Source organism: Lineus longissimus, chromosome 10 (assembly GCF_910592395.1).
Source record: "Lineus longissimus chromosome 10, tnLinLong1.2, whole genome shotgun sequence".
Taxonomy (NCBI): domain Eukaryota; kingdom Metazoa; phylum Nemertea; class Pilidiophora; order Heteronemertea; family Lineidae; genus Lineus; species Lineus longissimus.
The window spans coordinates 10,136,534-10,159,991 of record NC_088317.1 but is presented as its reverse complement, the minus strand read 5'-3'; the positions used below and the strand labels follow the sequence as shown (position 1 = coordinate 10,159,991).

The 23,458-nt window shown below is 41.0% G+C and overlaps 2 protein-coding genes across 2 annotated transcripts in view; both read left to right on the top strand.

Annotated features, from left to right (window-relative positions):
* Positions 1-6,396, top strand: part of LOC135494458 (eukaryotic translation initiation factor 4E type 2-like) — an 89,430-nt gene extending 83,034 nt beyond the window's left edge. Inside the window, exon 7 of the mRNA XM_064782454.1 lies at positions 5,581-6,396. Coding sequence (XP_064638524.1) covers positions 5,581-5,623 — 43 coding nt within the window. The 3' untranslated portion in view covers positions 5,624-6,396. The remainder of the gene's footprint in view (positions 1-5,580) is intronic.
* Positions 6,397-17,130: 10,734 nt separating this feature from the next.
* LOC135494731 (uncharacterized) lies at positions 17,131-19,872 on the top strand. Its single transcript, XM_064782985.1, has 3 exons — positions 17,131-17,162; positions 17,618-17,857; positions 19,134-19,872. The coding sequence occupies exons 1-3, from the start codon at positions 17,146-17,148 to the stop codon at positions 19,297-19,299; spliced, it is 423 nt and encodes a 140-aa protein (XP_064639055.1). The 5' UTR covers positions 17,131-17,145; the 3' UTR covers positions 19,300-19,872.
* The last annotated feature ends 3,586 nt before the right edge of the window (positions 19,873-23,458 follow it).

Sequence of the window (23,458 nt, the reverse complement as noted above, 5' to 3'; positions counted from 1 at the left end):
TAGACTAGTTCTGCATTGGATTTGATGTATGAGAGAGTGGGGTCCGAGACATGGAGTAGGCAAGTCCTACATTTCTGTACCATATACCATACGCCAAGATATTAAACAATATTGATGAGGAATCATGAGTTGTCCTTCGATTGATCAAGTAGCTGAGATGTAAACCAAGATGAGGCATCACCGGGTGTGTTGGCCCTCTTCCAGCTAGGCCCCACAGAACTGAGAGGAGCCACCCAGCAGCATCGACACCAGGAAGATACCATAAACACGTACGACCTAACACTGCTAGAACTACGACGTTTCCTGTTCTCAATGTGAGCTTCAGAACATCCTCTTTGATTTGCACAAAATCAGGACGAGATATCCTCTCATATCTCCTCAACAGAGAAGCAGGTGGCGCTGAGCCACTCTGACTTTCACGATCGTTGGTTTCACCCATGCTATGTGTTTTACTCAGAGACTAGTATACTAAGACTGTCAGTTCTAAAAATCAAATGAAGATTTAACGGTTTATCGCCATTTCGCCTACAATCATTTTGCCTACAGCCATTTCGCCTACCAAAAAATGCCATTTCGCCTACAGCCATTTCGCCTATTTCTCATTTCGCCTACTTGCCATTTTGCCTACCTGCCATTTCGCCTACCCACCATTTCGCCTTCTCGCCATTTCGCCTACTGCCATTTCGCCTACATACAGAAAATACCATTTCACATAATTCTGAATATATTTGTTTTAAATCCTCCATATTGATACCAGTATCAGTAAAAAATATAAGTTATCTAGCCTTATACCTACTTTTGCAGAGGATTTGCAAATCCACCACATATGTTTGGCCCTATGTAGGCCTACTGTAGCAGAGGATTGTATCCCATTTCCCTTTTAGAGTCCCAATCATCATACACACTTATTTGTTGTTGTTGATGCTCTAATTTGGTTACTGGATTAATTGGATCACTATAAAGTGTGTCACACAACATAAGCAAACTGACTAATTTTCTGCTAATGTATAGTGACCGTACTACTATCTGCCAGCTAAAAATTTGCCTCAAACCACCTCTGTTTAATACAAATATCCAGAAAGTCCTACTTTTCTTCCAATTCATAAAAAAACAAAAATAGCAGTAAAAGTAGGCGAAATGGCTAGTAGGCGAAAAGACAAGTAGGCAAAATGGCTAGTAGGCGAAATGGATAATAGGCGAAATGGTTAGGCAAAAAGGCTGTAGGCGAAATGGTTATAGGCGAAATGATTGTAGGCGAAATGGCTGTAGGCAAAATGATTGTAGGCGAAATGGCGATACACCGATTTCACATCAGATGATTCTCCTTTGACTTAATGAATGTCACTTGTTGCCGATAATAACTTGACTCAATGTTATTCAATGACAATTCACTAAATGTCACTCAGTCAATCCCATATATGTTACGTGCTATCAGTGGATCTGATCCATCGAGCGATAGCGCTGCGCTTTCTACAGATCGGTAAATAGCGCGGGCATCGATAGATAGCACAGGCATCGATCGATGGCGCTGCGCGAACTACAAATGGTCCTCCTGACGAGTAAAGAACGCGAAGAAATCGACACTGCCAAGACGTGGTTGAACGACTGCCATATGACTGCTGCAAGCACACTTTTGAAAAAAAACATTTCAAACAGTATCAGGGTTGCAAGACACGCTACTAGAGCAGAATATAAGCTTCGATATACCTTCGATAGACTCTTTACTTAAGAACCCTTCCCCTGCAACCGTAAAAGTCATCGCTCGCTACTGCCACCGCCCCGAGAAATATCTGACAACGAATGTCATGAACGTGGATCGCCAAACGAATTCTCATGATTGTGGACTCTACACCATAGCCTTCGCAACTTCAATTCTGTTCGGGGAGAATCCAACTGAGTTGAAATATGATAAAAAGTCGCTTCGGAAACATTTCGGACAATGTGTCAATACCGGTGTGATTTCACCTTTCCCATCCAATGTGACTCACCACCAGAGAGAAATACGGTTCCAGGAGACTACGCCAATCTACTGTGCATGCAGATGTCCAGATAACGGAGATTTCATGGTGGAGTGCGAGAAGTGCAAAGAGTGGTTTCATGTAGCGTGCGTGATAGATGAATCTTAAGAGAGAGTGGAAGTGCAACAGTTGCTAGTGACTCGTATGACTCTTCACCACTTCAGTTGGAATTTTTTGGACTTTAACAAAATAAATGTGACAACGGTGGCACGCCCGACGATAACTTTTTATGCAACTGAAATAAATAAATATTTTTAAATGTAATGTTAAATATAAAGGATAAAGAGTTTGTAAACGTGGTATGAAATAAAGATGCTTTTAAACTTTTACATATTAACATATTCAATATTGTTGTAAACTTTGTATGAAATAAAAGATACCGGTATTTTCAAAGTTTTACATTTTAACATTATATATTAAGATTTGTACTATTGTAAATAAATCATGTATCAACTGGTATATAAAATAGATAAATAAATGTATATTGAAATCAATTTCACTTTATTTCATTGCATTGTAGAAGAAGCTTGGTGATCAAAATACGCAAAGGCCGGTGTAACAGTAACAAATGCCCCCCTGGAAAAAGTGTCCTGACCGTCAATAGCTCAGAGACTGAAGCGCATAATAGAATCCTTTGTGTCCCGGGCATTCTCTCCTAGGACATTTTAAACTTCTACATGGGCAACTAGCTGGCTTAGCAAAAACCGTCTCACCTCGCCTTATATATAGGTCAACTAAAGAAAGGCTTAACATACCAACATCTTCAAGGGTGGGCCATTATAAAAGATTCATAGAATCATAATGCAAGAAAGCAGAAAAAAGGTTACAGCTGAAGCGTGTCTTATTTATACCTTTTTATTCAAAACTGAGGTTAGGAAGGAAAAGACATGCATTTAGGCCTTACCTCAATCCTAGCCAACCCCTATCCCTAGCTGACCCAACCCTAATCCTAATCCTTGTTAAACCCTTCGGCCTACCCTAGCCGTCAACCCCCTACCTCAACCCTCGAGCACATCCCGCATGCAGACCCACGCACGGCCCTCATCACGCACTCCTGTCCAATCCCAGTATCCATTACACAACCCATCGATAGATCGCGCTGAGCCATCGACCGATGCTTGCACAAACGACAGAACCATAGATGGCGCTGCGCGATCAATCTATAGGGCAAATCGGTCGATAATGCCTAACATATACAGTAGAACCTCTCTATTAAGGACACCTTCGGGACTGGCAAGTGCTGTCCTTAATAGAGAGTCGTCCTGATTAGAGAGGTCAAATTGAATAGAAACTACCAATTTGGGACCAAAACTAGTGTCCTTAATAGAGAGGTGTCCGCTAAGGGAGGTTCCACTGTATATTCAGATAGAGGCAAACAAGTCTCTTTTGACAGAATGACGATAAGTTCAAACCAAAAGTTCACTATTTCGAGAATTACACCAAAATAACGCACATGTATCGACAACTCTTTAATATGTTCTTCATTTAACACACAAATGCTGCAATGCTTGGTCTTCACTGACACATCCTATTTGTGACAACAAACCAGACGACAATGACGTCGTAAGGTGACAAAGTTTCTCTGAAAATGAATTTTCATCTATTCAAATTCGTCTATATCTGCTACTAGTCCAAGCTCGCAATTAGCCACTTTCAATTGACATTATATACGCATTACACAAATGATATATGCGGAAATTAACAAACTCACGTGAAGGCCTCGCAACTGTGCTAGCTTTATGATTAAGTGAAAAGGGCAAAGGCGGTATAATGCGATAACTTTGGTCATGAGACCCGGTGCAGGATGTTCTTTCGGTAAAACGCCATGTTGTTCAATGAAGTTTTTGCAACGTCAAAAAACATAACGTCTAAACAATGAGAAATGCGCAACCCACGGACAACAATAAACGCAAACTTCATCACAGATGACGTCATACTATGATGCCAGTAGATGACGTCATTATACTCTTAGCAAGTGCGCAAGCGTACTTAGTTTCGGACATGTACGGATGTCTATTCAACATGTACGAATCACCGCGGTTTTTGAACGAGTCGCCCGTATTTGAATCTGATTGGAACAAGGGGGTTAATACAATTTGTAGTTGTTATTTTTTGTTTGATGGAAAATGTCAGTTGATGTCTTCTTTCAATATCATTTCCACCATTGCGCCATAATGTAATGGGTATGAGTAGTCTTTAGTATGTTGCAACAATAGAACCTCCAACAATGACCTTTTGCTTCGTTTGGGGTTTTCTTATATAATTTTTTTGGAATAAACCATTTTTTAGCTCACCTAGGTGAGCTTATGCCGTCACGTCTTGTCCGTCGTCCGTCGTCGGGCTGTCTGTCGGGCCGTCGGGCCGTCCGTCCGGCGTCCGTCAACAATGGTGGCACGTTTGCTCACCATTGAGTCTAGGAGGTTGAAACTTGGTGTGTGGATGGATTATGACAGCATGACCTGACATACCGAAAATCATTGCAATTTGACCTACTTTCTGGGCTCCAGGCGGCCATCTTTGAAAACCTTATTTTGTCAATATCTCATGAATGCTGATAGCTAGGATCTTGAATTTTTTTCTGTGGATACCTCTGAAGAGACTACATGACATAATACCCGGGTTTTTGATTTGACCTACTTTTCAAGGTTACAGAGGTCAAACTCTATAATTTCACCGCAGGTGGCACATTTCGTCATCACTTGTTGTAGACTCACTAGCTAGAACAATGAAATTGTTACTGTCAGTACTTCTGATGAGACTACATGACATAATGTGCGGGTTTCTGATTTGACCTACTTTTGAAGGTCACATGGGTCAGACTCTAAAAATTCAGCGAAGGTAGCGCGTTTTGTCAGTAATTATCCTAGGCCCTTCAAATTTGATATGTAGACAGGTATTGGGCATGTGTACATATTTACAAAAATTCAGGTCAATGTGACCTACTTTTCAGGTGTAAATAGGTCAGGTCATGACATAACACTCAATGTCAGTTATATCAAGAAACCTTCACTTTGTGATCTTCAAAGGTGAATTATTTGATTGATATGATCAAGATTGACATAGAGCTTGTAACATTTTAACCTTGACCTAGTTTCCAAGGTCAGAAAGGTCAAACTATAAAATTCCACTTAAAGTTGATATCTTCACTACTATTTGTCTGAGATTCTTCAAATTTTATATGGAGACACCTAATGGGATCTATACAAGTTGACCCAATTAAGGTCAATTGTGACCTAGTTTATCAATTTAACCTCCATATGTCATTTCATCTGCAATTTAATGATTCCCAGGTGAGCACAATGTCCCCAGGACATTTCATTGTAAAATAAAATTCCCCAGTGGTCCACTCTCAATTATGTGTGGAGGATCATTGTAACCTGAGTTTTTAATAGACCTTTTCCAACAATCTTAAATCCCAGCCCATTTTGCTGGCATTGTTTTTCATCAACCCGAAGTAAGCTTTGCAACAATCTTCACTGTTCATTGACGCCAACAGGTAAAAGCTTTTGTCTTTATACTCGCATCTCACCTATCTGACTAGATGTTTTCTTACTCCTTTCAGAGACAACTCCAGCTACAGAAACACGGAGTTCTTCATGAGGTAGCCAGTAGGGGGAACTGACATGCCTATCACATCCTTGACTCAACAATTGTCTTGTTTAATTCATTGGACAAATAGACAGATAAACATGATGCCACTCAGATTAACAATCTTTGAAAGAAGTATGGCTCAAGCTTCACTTTTTACAATTTAGAACATGTAAATGGATAAGTTTTGTTGTTTTGTTGTTAAGACATCTTACCAAAACTGTGTCTGCACTAACACCAAAGAAATGCCCACCGAAGTCACCTCAACAGCAATGTTACCTTTGTCAGGAAATTAGAATACTTTCACAACAAAAGGCAAATGTACGTAGATCAGAGATGTATCAATTCATTAACTCATTGAACAGCAGGTAGTTATTGAGTACCTAAGCCTGTCATCCCAACTACAATATTATTGCATTCTCTTCCCAGCATTTATCCCTGTATATGGTGTACATACCTCCTACTACTACTACCTAAAATAAAACATTTACAATTGATATCATATTTTGGGTTCAATCTGTACATCTTTTTTTAGTTGCTCCTTGACCCCTGGTGTTGTCTCTGATATGATATTCCACACTCCTTGTATCCAGATACAACTGGTGTTGTCTATGATAATGATATTTCACAGTCCTTGTATCCGGATGCGATTGGTGTTGTCTCTGATATGATATTCCACAGTCTTTGTACCCAAATGTGGTTGGTGTTGTCTATGACATGATATTTCACAGTCTTTGTATCCGGATGCGACTGCGGATGTCTCTGATATTATAGTCCACAGTCCTTGTATCCAGATACATCTGGTGCTGTCTCTGATATGATATTTCACAGTCCTTGTATCCAGATGTGACTAGTGGTGTCTCTGATATGATATTCCACAGTCTTTGTATCCTTGCTTTGTATCCAAATGTGGTTGGTGTTGTCTATGACATGATATTTCACAGTCTTTGTATCCAGATGCAACTGCGGTTGTCTCTGATATTAAAAGTAGTAGTTCCGCCTATCATAAAACCCCGTGTTTTTTCAAGACTTACACCTATCAGTGTTGTAAGATAATGGTTAATAGCCCCGGCGACAGGTGCGCTGTAGGTAGGGAGCTCTCCTGTGTTTCTTTCCCATTGGAGGGAATTTCGCATGCGCAATACCGAGGCAGAGACAAGACCACTAATGAATATTCATAGGTTGGAGGGTCGAGGCCTATCAATTAGACAAGTGCATGTTTTTTACTCTCAAGTACATATTTGGAGAGGTATTGAAAAAATATTTGTTGTGGCAAGTCTACAGATATAAAGAAATTATTTGATGAAAAAATTAATTTCGAATTTTGCTAATTGGATAATAGGTGGCGTGTTTTGAGTTTTTCCTGCCAGTTGGCTGAAAAGAGTGGAAATATCAAAGTCTGTCTAATTTGTCGATTATAAAACAATTTCCGTGGTCAATCACCATTTTAAATCGCACCAGTTACTTGCAAGACTAACCCGTATATCATATCCGAATTTCAGTTTCACTACTTGACGCATTCTTTGATGCGTCGCGGTCAAACATTGACAATTTAACTGCTAAAAGGCTTAAAAAATCAATTGTGGTCTTGTCTCGGCAACTACACCGCGCCATATGTCGCCGGATCTTAGAACTTGCAATGGCCGTGTCTATTCAGATCCCACCTATCAAAAAACCCGTGTTGAACACGGGTCTAAATTAGCCCCTGATTAGCCCCATCGAGCTCGATGGGGCTAATCAACACGGGGATTTGACACATGGGTCTATTTAGACACGTCAATTCATAGGGTGTAAGCGCAAAAGACACGGGGATTTGATAGGTGGAAGTACAACTAGAGTCCACAGTCTTTGTATCCGGATGCAACTGCGGTTGTTGTTGATATTATATTTCACAATCCTTGTATCCGGATGCGTTTTGTGTTCTCCTGATATGATAGCCCACACTCCTTGTATCTGAATGCGACTGGTGTTGTCTCTGCTATGATAGTCCACAGTCCTTTGAACGAGATGTGACTGGGGTTGTCCCTGAAATGATCGCCCACAGATGTTGTATCCAAATGTGACTGGTGTTGTCCTTTCATCACAAGCGACACCACGTGATGAACCATGCTCTGCCGTTTCGTGTTAGACGCCATTACCGGACGGACACACCGATTTAAAGTCGAGAAGGACAATAAAATATACGCTCAGCGAGCAAGGCATGGCAAGGATGCCAAAAGTCGAGTAGGACTAGAAAATAAACAGTCCAGAAGGGCTATAAAATAACAGTCGAGGAGGACTCTATGGGTTCGTCTAGATTCATGAGAGAAGGCGATGAATTAGTGCCAATATATGTCGCGTGTAATGATCATGGTCAACATGATGTTATGGTGCTGTTTGTGGTAGATGTTATCGAGTTTGCATCGTGATATTCATGGAAGTTGATTAGGGCAAGGAGTATGCCATTTGTTGCAGGCGTTACTGCCCTTTATTTCTTTGGTTGAGTGCGTGTGTAAGCATGGTGTAGTTGGGCTATACCCCATGGATGGTATATAACAATAGAAGAAGAATAGGTTATGTCGTTTAGACGACATGAAAAAAGCCACGATCCGATTGAATCCGAATGTGATCTAAATTGTGAGCCGTCACAGAAAACCCAGGCGCATGTCGCTCTGAGCATGGCAGGTTGAAACGGACTGTTTATTCATATCTCTATTGTCTGCTTTTTGTGAAATATGAGCACATCAATTTCTTCCATTTTCTCCTGGTGTCATTTAAGGTTCATCTTCTGTGCGACATGCGCCTGGTTTTGTCGTCTAAATGCAAAATGAAGGTGGTCCCATCCGGATTACAAAAAAAACATCGATCGAGGTAGTTTTAATCTAGATGTATCCGGATGCATGCAGATTAAAAGCTTTGGCTAAACCCAAATGGATACCGAATCCGGATTTAGTTTACCTGGGCGCATGCGCACTAACGTTTTTTTAACGTTTTTTAAAATTCATTTACAAGCAACATGTATTGGACAGTTCCATATCTTCATAAATGCGTCCAGATGAGACCGGATTGCGCTGATTGTCTAAATCACGCGCAATTTTTGAGACCTGAATTGTGGTTCGATCGGATCGCATCCGGATCCGATCTGAATGGGTTTTTTGCAGTCTAAACGGAACCTAAGCCATAGGCTCTGACTATATAACTATATTATTCTTACATCTAATAATGCTTGTTGAAGGTGTGCATGGAAATATAGTTTTGCTTGGCTGAATTTTGGCTGGTCTTCGTATATTCATATTGTTGTAGCAGGGGACAAGCCCCTCTTAGTGAGTGTATGTGATTACTTGGTCAAGGTGCTGTGCGAAGTTTCTCTACATAAGTCAGACACTTATGTACCGGAAAGTTTCGGTGACACTTATATTGGGTTACACTTATATTGGGTTATATATCTGTAGATCTACTAGTGCAGCCAGTGCGGAACCTGCGGCCACTATAGATCCTGCGTTGAATCACTCGCCAAAGTAGAGGACGTAGATTGATGTACCGAAACAGAAAGGGGTGGCGATAAATGAGGAAGTACGAAGCAAAAGGTGAGGCCGCTGGCCACCCAAAAATGAACCAAATGAGTCGCTCTTGCTGCTACTATTAGATGAATTGGCGGCGGTTGCCGAGACGTCCGATGATAGTAGTGCTCTCATCTTTCAAGAGGTTGCGAGACAAGCCAAACAAAATCAGGGTAGAATTGATTTGACTGTGTTCACCTTATCGGTGTTGGGCGGGGGTGCTTTTTGATATCGACGCTTAAAGCATTGTCAAGGAGCAAGAAGAAGGTGAAGAACAGAAAGTGACTCGGATTCGACTCAGCTCGAAAGAGACCAACATCCCCCACAAGCAGGTGGTACAACACAACCACCAGTTCAGGTTACCCTTACCCTCCCCCTCCGTATACGCCCTATCCAATCTATGGGGGTTATACGGGTTATTCATAGGGGCTATGGGAGGCCCTATAGAGGTAATTATAGAGGTAGTAAGGGCAGAGGTAAGGAATGGAGTCCTAAGTCTAATTGGTAAAGTAGGTGAATGCGAGCTCCCTCATATCATAATGTCATGGTAGAACCCTCAAAACCGAGGCCCTGACGTGATAAATGGTATTTGAATTGTTGGATTAAGGATTGCCCGGTTAAATTAGAAACATTGCGAGATTTGCATAGGATTGTCTTTCTTCCAGTAAACGATGCTGATTCGTGACTATTTTTTCATGGACGTATGAATTTAATGAAGGTATCTTGGCTTCATGTTTTTCTGTGAACTAAACCTGAAATTTTCTCACTGGAATAGGGATTTTCCAACACACTATCATATGGAATAAATTTAACATTCTTCTGGAACATTCTAGAAATTCTCGAACCTTCTTAATACATCACTCGACGTCTCTCCGCGCAAGCGAAGGTTACTGAATGTGAAACCTACGTCACTTCCGATCTGTACAGATTTCTGTACTGCTCTTTTGTGTTTTGAAGAAAGAGTCATTGACTCTTCGTAATTGACGGCGGAGGCGCAGGTGAAGGCGGGGGCGTATGGAATGACGCAGATAACGGAGTAATCCCAGGACAATTGGCTGAAGATTAGGAACCTAAACAAAATAGAGAGACGTGTATTTGTTATTGAAGTCCTTCCGTTGGGCATATCGTCTCGAAAATGACCTCTGATGAGGAGATTTTGGTTTGTAAAAGTAAGTAGTGGATGCTTACCTGGGTTTCTTGTTATGGTTTTGCGGTGTAGTTTGACTCCGAAAAAATTGTCACATCCAGAAAACATTGTCACATCCAGAAGAAATTGATGACATATCAAGAAGACATTATCACATCGTCAAAGATGATCAAAATTTAAATGATGAAAATTAAGTCAATACATAACGGACATGACGTGGATTAAGTCAAAGATGATGAAAATTGAAGTCATAGATGATGAAAATTTAAGTAATAGATGACAAAATGTAAGTCATAGGTGACGTAAATTAAGTCAATACACAGGTGACGTCAATGACGATGCATTAGCATTAGCATAACCATATTAGCATTTGTATGAAGGACACCCCTAAGATCGAGAGTGACAATAATCTCAAGATCAATGTGTTCAAGTTACAGAACGTAACTGCTAAAAACATAAGTGAGGCAAAACTCGAACCATTCAGGGAATGGTAAGAACTATGACGATGACGATGTCACCGATCTGCTTTATTTCAGGACAATGTCATGTACAAAACAGACATCAATACGTTCTTAAGGACTGGTACTAATACTTTGTATCTGTGTAGAAGGTATATGAATTACTTTCATCGTAGGTCTACACTAGAAAACTGTGATAAATCTCGTGTGATTTACATCGTGCGGGTGCCGCGGTGTCCCACGTCTTGTACTTACATGTAAATACGATTAGTTGCTGCTTGGGTCTTCTTTTGCCGTCAGGTCTTGGTCTCAGTATGTCATCTACCAAACCGGGAAGAGAACGGACCTTTTATACTGCGCGCCTGTCACGTGGCTGGCTGATGCCGCCTGCTAAGCACTTGACCTCAGCCAATCCCGCGGCGGCGCGACCGGGCGAGACAAAGCGACGGTTCTTACCACAAAACCATGAGAAAAAAATGTGAGAAAGCGAAAGCGAGAAACCACATGGGTTCTGGTAAGATTATCTTTACAGTAATGTAAGATGAACCCGAACCCGTACACGAACCCGAACCCGAACCCGAAACCGAACCCGAACCCGAACTTAAGTTTGAAAAACACTTATTAACGAATCGAGTTCCATTTGCGATCTCTGCTGATTTTGAATCAATCGATACAGCTGTGGCGAAGACAGTAGTTATCCTAGTAAGAAACACAACGCATCAGCAGTTGAAGTTTATATTCACACCGATTTTAAAAGAGAGACTTCAGAGCTCAGGACAACTTTGCATTTTTGAATCACTTATTATAGTCAAATTTGAGTGAACATAATTTTTTTTGTGTTTGCCGACTCCTTTCCTTACTTATAACAGTTTTTAGCTCAGCTGACAAAGTCAGCTGAGCTTGTCAAACAAGCTGCTCAGTGGCGTCCGTCTGTCAGTCCGTCCGTCCGTCCGTCCGTCCGTTAACCCATGGTGCACATTTTGTAACCGTAAGACCTAGAGACTTCAATTTTGCATTTCTGGATACTTCTGGTCAAACTCTACTTTCAAAACAAAATTTGTTGCCATTCGACCTACTTCCTGCGAGCGAGAGCGCATGAAGGAAACTGGCCTATATCGGCCTAGGAGCAGCAGAATTAGTCGAAATATGCTTTAATATTAAGATAAAATTCTTGAAAAACTATTTTATTGAGAAAAAGTTCAAAATTTTAACAGGAGAGGGCGCTACCTGCCTTTTAATTATTTCTGCTGATTCAAATTCCCGCCCGATGACGTCAGCCATCAATGAAGTCTCCTATTTGCCAGTTCTCAAAACATGGCAGCTACACAAAAAAGCAGCAGTAGCTCCAGGAATAAATCACTGTTCACTTCAGCTTCGTAATCGATTGTACCCCCACTTTTTTGTGTTTTGTGTGGTGTTCCTATTCAATCAACGATGTGAGGCCTTATTATGTTGGTTTTAATTGAGAAGGTGCATTTTAGCGGCCTACGAAATACCGAAGCGGAGACAAAATGGCGGCATGTTGTTTACTCGATCCATGTGCAATAATCTTGGAGCTCAATGACACTCAGCTCGATGACGATGGTAGTCTGGTAGGCGATATTATCACCAGTTCGTTTCAGTGGTAGTCGTAAGGTCTTTAGGGACTACTTTCAGAAATTAGTTCTTGAAAATTTGGCCACATTTCTGTGAAAACGATATCGGAAGTGCATGCTCTGTTATTCGCGATGACATCGCCGATGTATTTTGAAGTGGAGAATTCCCACAGTATGTGCAGTGAATCGGCATGATTCTGTTCGCCTATTAAGTTTTAGTTCTACGATTCTTTCATGAGTAAAAAGTAGACATTCTAAGCAATACAATAATGTCACTCCCATAAAAATTGATTGGAAATTGAGGGAGCTACGGCACTCTCTTCGGCAACTGACAGCGCTGAAAAAATACATTGCATACTGTACAATACCAAATAGCGTAGGGAATCACCAGAAATGACGTCATCGCTGGTCTAAATAGAAAACTACGGTGGCGCAGTAGAGCACAAGAAAAGGTTTAGCATTAACTTCGTCATGCAAGCTTCAGCAACAAAACGATTTCTCATGAATGATTTACTTGATCATCATCAGCTTGTTTCCCCTGATAGATAAAAAAAATGATTTACAATTTCCACCAAAGTTTTCTATTTTGTGTATAGTCACATGTTATTTAACTGGCAAGGAGCCAAGCAGACAATCAAAACTTACTATTGTTCAATAAAACATAATTTTCTTAACTCTGTCATATTTTTCACTTTCATACTAAACAACGCAGGTTTCCCTTCATGACCCAAGAATAATTCTTTAGACATTTTTAATGACTCGGAATCCATGCACTCTGATTCTCCATAAATGGATGTATGGTTTGACCAATTCTTGCATGACATGTCCACCAAACAAAATGTGAATGCAGTCCGGCAAAGAGGAACAACCAACCATTCACTTCGAATTTTAAAGGCTACATGGTTCCAAGAAAATACATTTATACTACCAAGTAAAACGTTCATCCTACATTTTCGTTCATATGTAGTCTAGCATTTACTTGTTTTGGTAGCAAATACTGATTTCTAAAAATCCTTTGCTTTCACAAGAACTAAACTATTCCAATTTTTGAAGCATACTAAATACTTCAAAATTTGGAGTAAAAGCTTATGCTAGTTTTTATTCATATGGCCCATCAACAGGTGCATACCATAAACCATGAGAATGTTCCAACAGTGGCATAATTATGTCAACCAAAAACATTGGTACCGTAATGAACGCAAAAGGATATCAAATACCATGGAGCATGCCATTTTCATGCATAATGAACTAAACACCGGGAAGATATTAATGATATTAACTCAGCTGAGCGCCAGGCCCTTGGGCCTCTTGTTGTTTCGGTCTCATCACTGTTTTGCGTCGTCTGCTAATAATCACAGTAAAAACACGGTTCGCCTGGCCGCCATTACGATGACGTCACGAAATGGACAGGTCTCTCGGCATCGCTTTCACCCACAGTGCCTGTGTACACATTCAACATGTCGGACTCGAGCGCAATAAGTGATTTTCAAGTTTCTGATAGTGATAATGCTAGCGTTGTAACATCCTCGAGTAATTTCACGGATAGTGGAGATGAATCAGTGGTAACTGGTGTCATTCTTGGCTACCAGTTCGAGCCCGTTGTTGAAGGCGGTTTTGAGGATATGGAAGAAGGCGAGGATGTTGATGACGAGGAAGAGGAAGAGACATGAGGTTTTAGAGTCAGATTGCGAAAAGGACTTGGGGGTGATCATCGATAGAAACCTGACTTTTGAAAATCATACTAATAATGTAGCTAATGTAGCAACAAAGATTGTTGGAATGATCAGGAGATCCTTTGACCATTTGGATACTAGGATGTTTGCGACACTATTTAAAAGTTTGGTAAGGCCACACTTCGAATACGCAAATGTCATCTGGGCCCCCGACCTGAAGAAAAACATAACCGTACTGGAAAACGTACAAAGACGAGCAACAAAGTTAATACCGGGATTAAGAGACATCAGTTACGAGGAGAGACTCTGCAAACTAGGACTCCCGAGCTTATCCTATAGAAGACTTCGAGGGGACTTAATAGAAACCTACAAGATCACCCATGGTTACTACAACATAGATGGACTTAATCTAACCCAACCTGTCGATGTCACCTATCAAACCAGAGGTCATTCGTATAAGTTAAATAAACCAAGAGCCAAACTAGATATCCGAAAGGGCTTACTGGACTTTGCGCAATATTTCGCCAAAAAACTATTCTACGCAACGGTACCTAGGTGACTTTTCCTATTCATAATACACAGCCTGTCCATCCTAGATCGTGGTTACATGGGGAGTAATCGTTGTAAAATTAGGCCAAACGCAAAAATACAGTTTACGCGGGTACCACTATGTTTACGATGCGAACAAGCCGTGTAAGTCATTATCCAGCATTTTTTTCATTGAACATTTGCGGGTACAGCGTCACAGGGAGCAGCATTGAACGGTAAACAGGTTCACATCATATTCAGACAACGGCTTGTAACGGCCATACAGGAAACGATTCGTATCAAAAACCGACGATCACAACTATTCGCTTGCTGAGAGTATACATTACGCGCATACATTACATTTCAGACATTTGAGCTTCCAATAATTTTGTTAATTTACGTGAGTACGTTTTCAACCCCGAAAAGTGTGATGAAGTTATGCTTTTATTTAGTAAAAATCGGTAGGTATGTCCAACAAGACATGTGTCTCAGCTGCCTGGGTGGGTGTGGGTCATCACTCAAAAGTCGTTCTCTGCAATGCATGCAAGCACTGCGTGTGTGTTTGATTTGTGTACACAATGTACGTTACCCTCTCTACTTCAAATGAATGAACCTCATAAGGGTTTGATTAATTTAATAATTGTTTGTCGTACCTTCTTCGATCGAGGTCCGAACAAATTTTCAGGCCAGAGTACCGGGGTAAAAACATAATGGTCGCTCCCCCCATTTCGCTCGTTTGGTTTCGTTGCGCAAAGTCCAGTAGGCCTAAGCCATCCGAAAGTACTTTTTTACCAACAGAATCATAGATCCGTGGAATAACTTGCCAGAACAAGCAGTGAATGCCAACTCGCTAAACCAATTTAAAAATATGATTGACACTCATTACAAATCCGAACTCTAGGCTACAGCACAGAACCTAGATCAATCATCAAATTCCGTACACACCCCGCCATGCCCACGCAAACAAAAGTATTCAAGAAAAAACCTGCTACAGGCTAAAAGCCTATTGCAGTATCGTTATGTATGTATGTATGTAAGGGGTAGTTGTAAAACAAGAAACACAGAAACGCAGAAACGAAACGCAGAAACGAAAATCAAACGGGTTTTCATAAAAGTTGGAATCAACGCCGATACTTTCCTTGCCCAATCCGTTGTTATTGTCGTTTAAAAGTAAAATCTGAGGTTGGTGGGTTGCGGCCAGCCGGAATGCAATAGAGTTGTTGAGGGGATACATGGAGCAACTTGGGGGGGGGGGGCAGGGCCGTATTTAGAGGGGGGGCAGGGGGGGCAGCTGCCCCCCCCCCTGTGCAATAAATGTTGAAAAAAAAATTTTCAGACAGTAATAAAGAGACAAACTAATCTTAGCCATAGCTTTACCAGCATGATAGCAGCATATGGATAGCAGATGTTATCAACTCAGGTGCAACCCTTATAATCTGACCAGTCCAGTGCCCTGACCCTAGTCTTCTATGGTTATACACAATGATGCAACATTAGGTAAAGACTAGCTTGTTATTGCTTGTTAACGGTATCCTGCACAATTAAAACTATGAAAATTAACATTTTCTGTCCAAATGTGGTATTTTCGTAAAATACTTCATAAAAGTGGTCCTTTTTTAGAGTAAAAATACTATTGATTCACACTTCCAAATGCCAGGAAAATGCCATTTCAGACCTTTTATTTTCAAATTCTTCTGGGGGAGGGCCCCCAGCCCCCCCCCCCCTGTTCGGATGCGCCTGCGGCGCATGCAGATCGCCTTCGGCGATCTATCCCACTGCCCCCCCTGGACAAAAAAGTTAAATACGGCCCTGGGGGGGGAGGGGGCGGCACGATATGGGTGAAGTCTTTTGAGGTGGTGGTGTAGTACTTTGGTAGGTTCCATTCGATTCCTACAGCATGTTATTTTAAATGAAGGTGCAGTGCAACATCTTGCCTTGTAGTGTTCAATTTACATGAAGTACCAGGATCATCCTACAAATCCCGTCTGATGCAGCACTAAATGCAAGGTACGGTACCAGTACATGGGTGAATCATTTCGACGTTATGTGAGACGTGAGAGACCAATTTTGGCGACTAGAATAGAGTAAAGTGGGGGGGGGGGGGCGGGCGCTAGACATTGACTTGGAGTAACTCAATCTTGCCTGCCCAGCTGCTGCCTTTAAATAGTCCCTTTAAATATCTGTTTATGTTAATGAGGTTGCAGTAGGGTAGTTCAGCCTAGTGTCGTGCACAGGCCATGGAATGTACAAAAGAACAGGACTCGCTATTCGAAGGACTATTTTCTATTTACGCCGTGTAGTACATACATGTAGTGTATTGGCACGATCAAGGCCGGATGCTGCCAATCTGCGCACACGTTGATGAGGCTAAAAGGGGTATTGGGAAATGAGCATTCCTCCTTCCATTCCGACTGAATACCAGTTTTAGTTACACCCGCGTTCGCGGCCACAACCATGGCAACAAGATGGAGTCTGCAGACCAGAATTCGCCACAAGACTGGTTTCTGCGTTTCGTTTCTGTGTTTCTGTGTTTCTGTTTCGTTTCTGTGTTTCTTGTTTTACAACTACCCGTATGTAAGATAGATTCTGGCGACTTCGTATGGAGGAGCAAAACTGGTACGTGAATAGCTGGATGCAAAAATGCATTTTTGACAATATTATCAGTAACAAATGGTACAAATCACGTAGATCTCACGGTCTCCTTATCCATTGTCGCTATTTGTCTGGTCTCGAAGTGCATTAGCAGCGTTTTTCGTTGGATGCTTCGAAACACTTGTCCGACAATTGATTTTCGGACTTTCAATTTCGCTCATTGTGCAGCTTGAGATTGGCTTCCTTTTTGCGTTATAAGTTCTTGCTTCCATGTCAGTTGACTGGATATTGCTGCAGCAGTGCCTACAAATGCCTAACTTGCCGTTTTCGTTTAGCTAATGTTATGTTATCACTTTGTTTACTAATGAACCATAAGTACTAAGCACACACATCATGCATTGGCAGCTAGCTGGACTGCACTGGATGTGGAAGACACCTTTGCCTTGTTTATAAATATAATGTGTGATATTTTCTTTTAGGTGCATATGTGGTGACAAATGTGAGGTGCAAGATGTCCCAATAGAAAATGCCTGTTGCCATGAAAAGGAACCAATTTTGAGGAAAATTGAGGCGTACAACGAGGAACATGGCGGAAACATTCGGTGCATCACCGAACATCCCGGGTTCCAGTCCAATTGCCTTGATGTGTGGGTGCTACAGACTGCCTACTCACATTACAAGCAGCAATATCGGGCGGCAGTAGATGGAGAAACAAATGAGTACGTGATACTTTTATTTCATTCAATATTGATAATACAGTGGAACCCCGGTCGGCGACCACCTCAGTAACGCGACCACCCCGCGAACACGACCAAAATTCTCCGGTCCCGAATGGTTTTCTCTCTAATTCCCATTAACTGGCCCTCGCTAACACGACCACCCCGGTACCCAGACCGCGACCACCAGCTTGGTCGGTCCCAAACTGCAAATTAACCCCGCTAACGCGACCATGAGGCCTAATTGCCGTAATCAACCATGACTGCATGTTATCAATTGGCACCTTCTCGCAAATCCGTGTTGATAATTAGCACCTCGAACACAATGACCATGGGAATCCATATGAAAATAAATGATGTGTAAGTGAGTTTGATCTTGGAGGAACTATACTTCAAGTATAATTCCTCCAAGGTTTGATCAAATGTAAGCGCAAATAAAATGAAGAATAAACTTTCTTTTCGACTCACGGCTTGTTTTTTCATCATTTAGTATTAAATGATGTCAAGAGGCATGCACACGTAGTTTTTAGGACAAATAAATTATGTTGATTAGTAAGAGTACCGATACTCAAAGTAAAGAATGCTTACTACGTCGTAATGTTGATAAAATACGTTATTAAAAAGATGATTTAATCAGTACCAGTTCAAATTGGCTGATGTTAAAGCAGGAAGACATCAGGAAGAATTCTCAACATCTTCTCACATCACCTCTCTCAATGTTAGCGGGAATATTAGCTTGACATCAAGAAGGGCAGCTGCCGATGGTGTGAATAACATGCTTGTTCTAATTAGCATGCTCAAGTTTTAATGTAATGTTTGGTCTAATTAGCTCTCGTCAGTTTATTTACTCATTTACATAAGTTGCAAATTAAACGCAAAACACTCAAGAAAATGATTTTTTATTCGTAATATACACACAAAATTATCGAATCACCCGGTGGCGTAGTCATTAATGCATGTCAATGTACACACCGTACACACAGCAGGACGATGTTTTGGCGGGAAAACCTACTTATGATTCCTAAATTCACTAACACCGCCCCGGTAACGACCACCCCGGTAACACGACCACTTCGGCTTAGTCCCTTGGGTGGTCGTGTTACCGAGGTTCCACTGTATATTTTCATTCCTAATGTTATTACAAATGATCAGAAAATATTGCACTCATAATACATAATGAAGAGTAGTCAGTCACAACATGACTAAAAACATACGTCTAGTGATATATTGGGCATGCATATACCTTACTCCTTTACTAATGTTATGCATTATCTTTCAGGAAATATAGATACGTTGCCTATCGTCAACTCGTCAGGTGGTGCTGGGGATTCCTTGGGAAAAAGAATCGAGTGCCCCTACCAGCATGTGCTTTGGAGAAGATCCGGTTAAGATTTTATGTTCTTGGGGATGCAGTTGGTTTCAAATACCCAACATTGGATGACTAGATTTATAGAATGTATCACAAAGCATTCACTCGTGTTTATTCATATCACCCAGTCATGCCAGTGTCATGCAATACTTGTGCCATTGGATTGTTCATGAACATGAATCTCTATAGATTTACACGGATTCAACGAGTGGATTTTCGTGAAGGCTGGATGTAACATGATTTGGAGTATCGCTTGTGTCTTTCGTTGTAGCTGTCAACAGCTTCAGCCTTATTAGGGTGATCATATGAGCTACAGAGTGCTGGTGGTATGTAGATATTGTTGTCCTCAAAGTCAAAGTCTTTCTCTCTGCACTGGCGCTGAACTTCTACCATCAACTTGTCGACATAACCTGAAATGAAAGGAAAATTTTATCTTGTAAAGCATCTGTCAAGCACGAACCTATATTCACTCTTTGTCATGTCTCGCACTCTTTGAAAACTTATAAAAACTGTCTTTTTGTCACTGTTACCTTACATGTATTCTAGAAACAAAGGGTGATATGAATAAAGACTTGTAAATGCTTTTACTTCAGTTTTGTACAGAAAGGCCTAGTGTACTGTATGGAGTTTTTAGTAAAAGCATTTGCTAGTCTTCACCCATTGACTGGGTGTGTGATTTGTACATTTAATGATCTTAAAATACAATTATTTTATACAACTTTGCAATTTACTTCCTCTTATGTACATGTATGATATAAGACATTTCTGAAGAATGGATTCTGGGCAGCTTGACTGCTTGATATCTGCCCAGAAAGAGTCATGTGGATTGAAAATAATGTAGTATTTTTGATGCTTACCATGACTAGAATCGTCCTTGATTGGTCTCACTGAGTAACCACCTTTCTTGGATTTGATGAAGGTTACTGACCATCTTAGTTTCCCGTCCTCAGTCGTTGCCTGCTCCCTGTCACCATTTTCATTATAATGTAGCGCTGACAGGAGAAGCCTAAAAAGTAAAATATAAAAAGTTCTCAGATACTTGTGCATGTATGTCATTCAAGGCTCATCGGCGCGTGAAGTTCTCAACTGATAAATTGACTTGATTGATAGATTTTGGAACATCACTCAGCTGTGCCTGGTTCTGTCTTATTTCAAGTACACGTACACACCTCACTGACAAATTTCTAAAGTTGGTAATTTCATGAAGACTTTGAGTAGATTTCACTACTCCAGGACTTCATGTACATTTGTACTGCGGCCTTCTATCAAACTTGGAATTTACCTGCATAGCTGTACTGTATCACCCAGCATACCATTGCCCTTTGAGAGGTTAGAGAGACCGGCCGGTGGCGCCCCAATTTGTAATGGCTTTGCCATTGTGGCGTTTTGTAGAACTACTTGTTCTGTTACGTGCTGTGTACGTTTTTCCGACATGTTTTGATTCCGATGATTAAAACCTGTTAAACAACATCCTGCGATTCGATCTTCTCTTCAATCAGATCACGAGGCCATTGACCAGGAGGTCAATACAATAGCATCCCTTTGAAGCTGAATGCTGTCATTTTGGGGGCAAAATGGAGGATGAGACTGTGATATGCCTCAATACTTGACGTCTGTTCGCCAGGAGACATTTTCTTCACAGCCGGTTTGAAGTAGGCATTGTCAATAATGTTGCCAGCTTTCACTGATGCTGCCGATCTTGAAATTTGAAAATGTGAATAGGTCACACAAATAATTTGATGTTCATTTTATCACTAGAAGACAGACCATTCTATCCGAGAGTTTTGTTTTGAAACATCTCTCCAAAAACTTTGTGCATGTCGTGATGCATGTCCACTCAAGTCGATACCCGAAGGTCTTCGATATCAATTCGAGAAATACTCACCTTGTTCAAGCCACTTCGTGCCCTTCTGCCGCCCAACTAATCGACCATGGCCGCACTTCGGATATACCCCTCCATGTCCTTTGTGTTTGTTGTGCATGTGGTTGTCCAACGACAACCACTTGGCCAGCATCATATTTGGGTCCCCATCTGGAGTTGTTGCAGCGCACCAGTAAAGGTGATTGATTATAGACCTCCGCCACTCCTCTAAAATCCCACAGTTTTTCTCCTTTGAAGCCTTGTCAACCTTCTTCTTCAAACCTGGAAAAAAGGAGAACAGTCCTAATAATTCTAGCAATTATCAATTTGCTATGGACTACGACATCCTCCGTTTCCAGGTATCTAACACATCGAATCAACCCTTCCTTCTCCATGTTAACACTATGGTTGACACCCTCTTCATTCGACTGAAAGAGATGAGGTATGGAGATTGATACTTATGTCCTAATGTGCATATCAATTTCATGGAATCAAATTAAAATCTAGTTCATGTACAATCTGGAGGAGTGTTCTACAAAGTACATTACAATAAGAACAAACTCTCCAATAAAATCCATGTTGTTTACATTTTATGTATGATTATCGTCATTTAACGGCAACAGTATGATATCAACAATGTTATCTAATGTGATCTTCTTCATGATAATCTGAAAACAAGGTTTACTGATCCATATTTACATGTACAATTTTCTTTTATATCGCCTGTGTAATTGAAAAGCAATAATTATAATTTTACTTACTTGAACTAATTGCACATCCAAAATGCGGTTGACATTCAACTCCAGGAGAGAGTAGGAGCCGTATTTTGCACAATGCCCTGGGCTGTCTGATCTACCATCCCCTCCAACAACAACTGGCTTCCTAGAATCTGTCACTTGCTGCAACACTTCCTGCTGATTTGGCTTGAGGGCAATTTCCTGTGGCTATGTTTGGAAGGTGGTCAGGGTCAGTTCCAGTTGGTGTTCCTGTAAAATTCAATATACATGTAGCATTAGAACATGCAATATCATATCGATTTTATGTTAAAACTAATCGGATAGATTCTTGACAGTGAGACAACATGCAGATGCTGTGAAAATTTCCCGTGTTCAGTTCCAACATATTATCTAGACATAGACGGAGATCTTTCACAGTTTGTCTTTTTCATTTCTCTGAAAACATCATTTCATAAAAGCTTTACCTGATGAGGAAACATTTGGCTTGACATCAATGCTGGAAATGCTGCACACCTTTTCATCTGTTTGTGTTCCTGAATATAAAAACAAAAAGTTTCTCAAACTTGTCTCAGTTCCCTAATAAATCCTATTGTGTTCAATTTGGCAAAAGCTACTTGTTTATGGAGTCGCCCTGTTTTATGACCAATATTAGTATATTATGCTTTAAAAATACTTACCTATTGAGACTGTCACCTTGGTCCTTGACCTTGGTCTTTGGTTTTTCATAATTCGTCTGCACCCTCATCGAACGATGCTTTGGTCGCCGAATTCGCCTATTCACTTGGGTGAATTGACTTTTGGTCTGACAAGGCTGAAAAGGTGGAGTAAAGAGCTCAAATAAAAACCATTGCCAAAACTTTGTTTCATGAATTCAACTTTTTCTATGCATAGTCAAGTCTAGTTACATGGCTGCTTGTTGTAAATTCTGTTCCGAAATATTGAGTAAAAGAGACAAAATGTTTTCTTTCACCTGGAAGGCAATGATGATGGGGGAAATTTTTACGAACTGACTACGGGTACGGCAGCCGTATCCCCAATATGAAATTGAATTAAATGCCGAATTTTCATCGTTTACTGAACTTGAAAAGGCAAAAAGAATATATGAAGATGTTAGCTTTTGCAAGATGTATACTCGGAGGTCTCGAACGATCGAGAAGTGCCTGAAACGGACGCCGAAGCGGCACTTTAATCCACAACTGCAGTTTGGCGAGCTGCCGTACGAATAGCCAAAAAATGTTCAGATACGGCTGCCGTACCATAAAAACCTAAACGGCAGTGACGTAACCGGAGGTGAATGCTTTTGCGCATGCTCAGATCACTGCCGTACGAATAGCCAAAAAATGTTCAGATACGGCTGCCGTACCCGTATCCTCGGCCAAATTTTTACTGTTCCATCCAGAGTAATGTCAGCTTGTTAGTTTGATTCTCAACTCACCACAGATTCCTGACCACCATCTTCATCATCACTGCCTCAGCTTCGATAGCAGCTTGGAAATCCATGGCTTCCTTCCAAGCACCAGCAGCCTCCACGTCCTATGTAATTGTAAAAAGAATGAAATTATTGCCAGTGATTGTCCCACATGTCAGTCTACCCCTATCTCGTCTTATATTGTCTAACTGCTCTATGCATCCGTCAG

Bases quoted from the DNA above. Each gene is read 5' to 3' on its own strand.
- LOC135494731 (XM_064782985.1), top strand. The intron at 17,858-19,133 runs GTACGTGATACT...ATTATCTTTCAG, and splicing joins GTAGATGGAGAAACAAATGA to GAAATATAGATACGTTGCCT.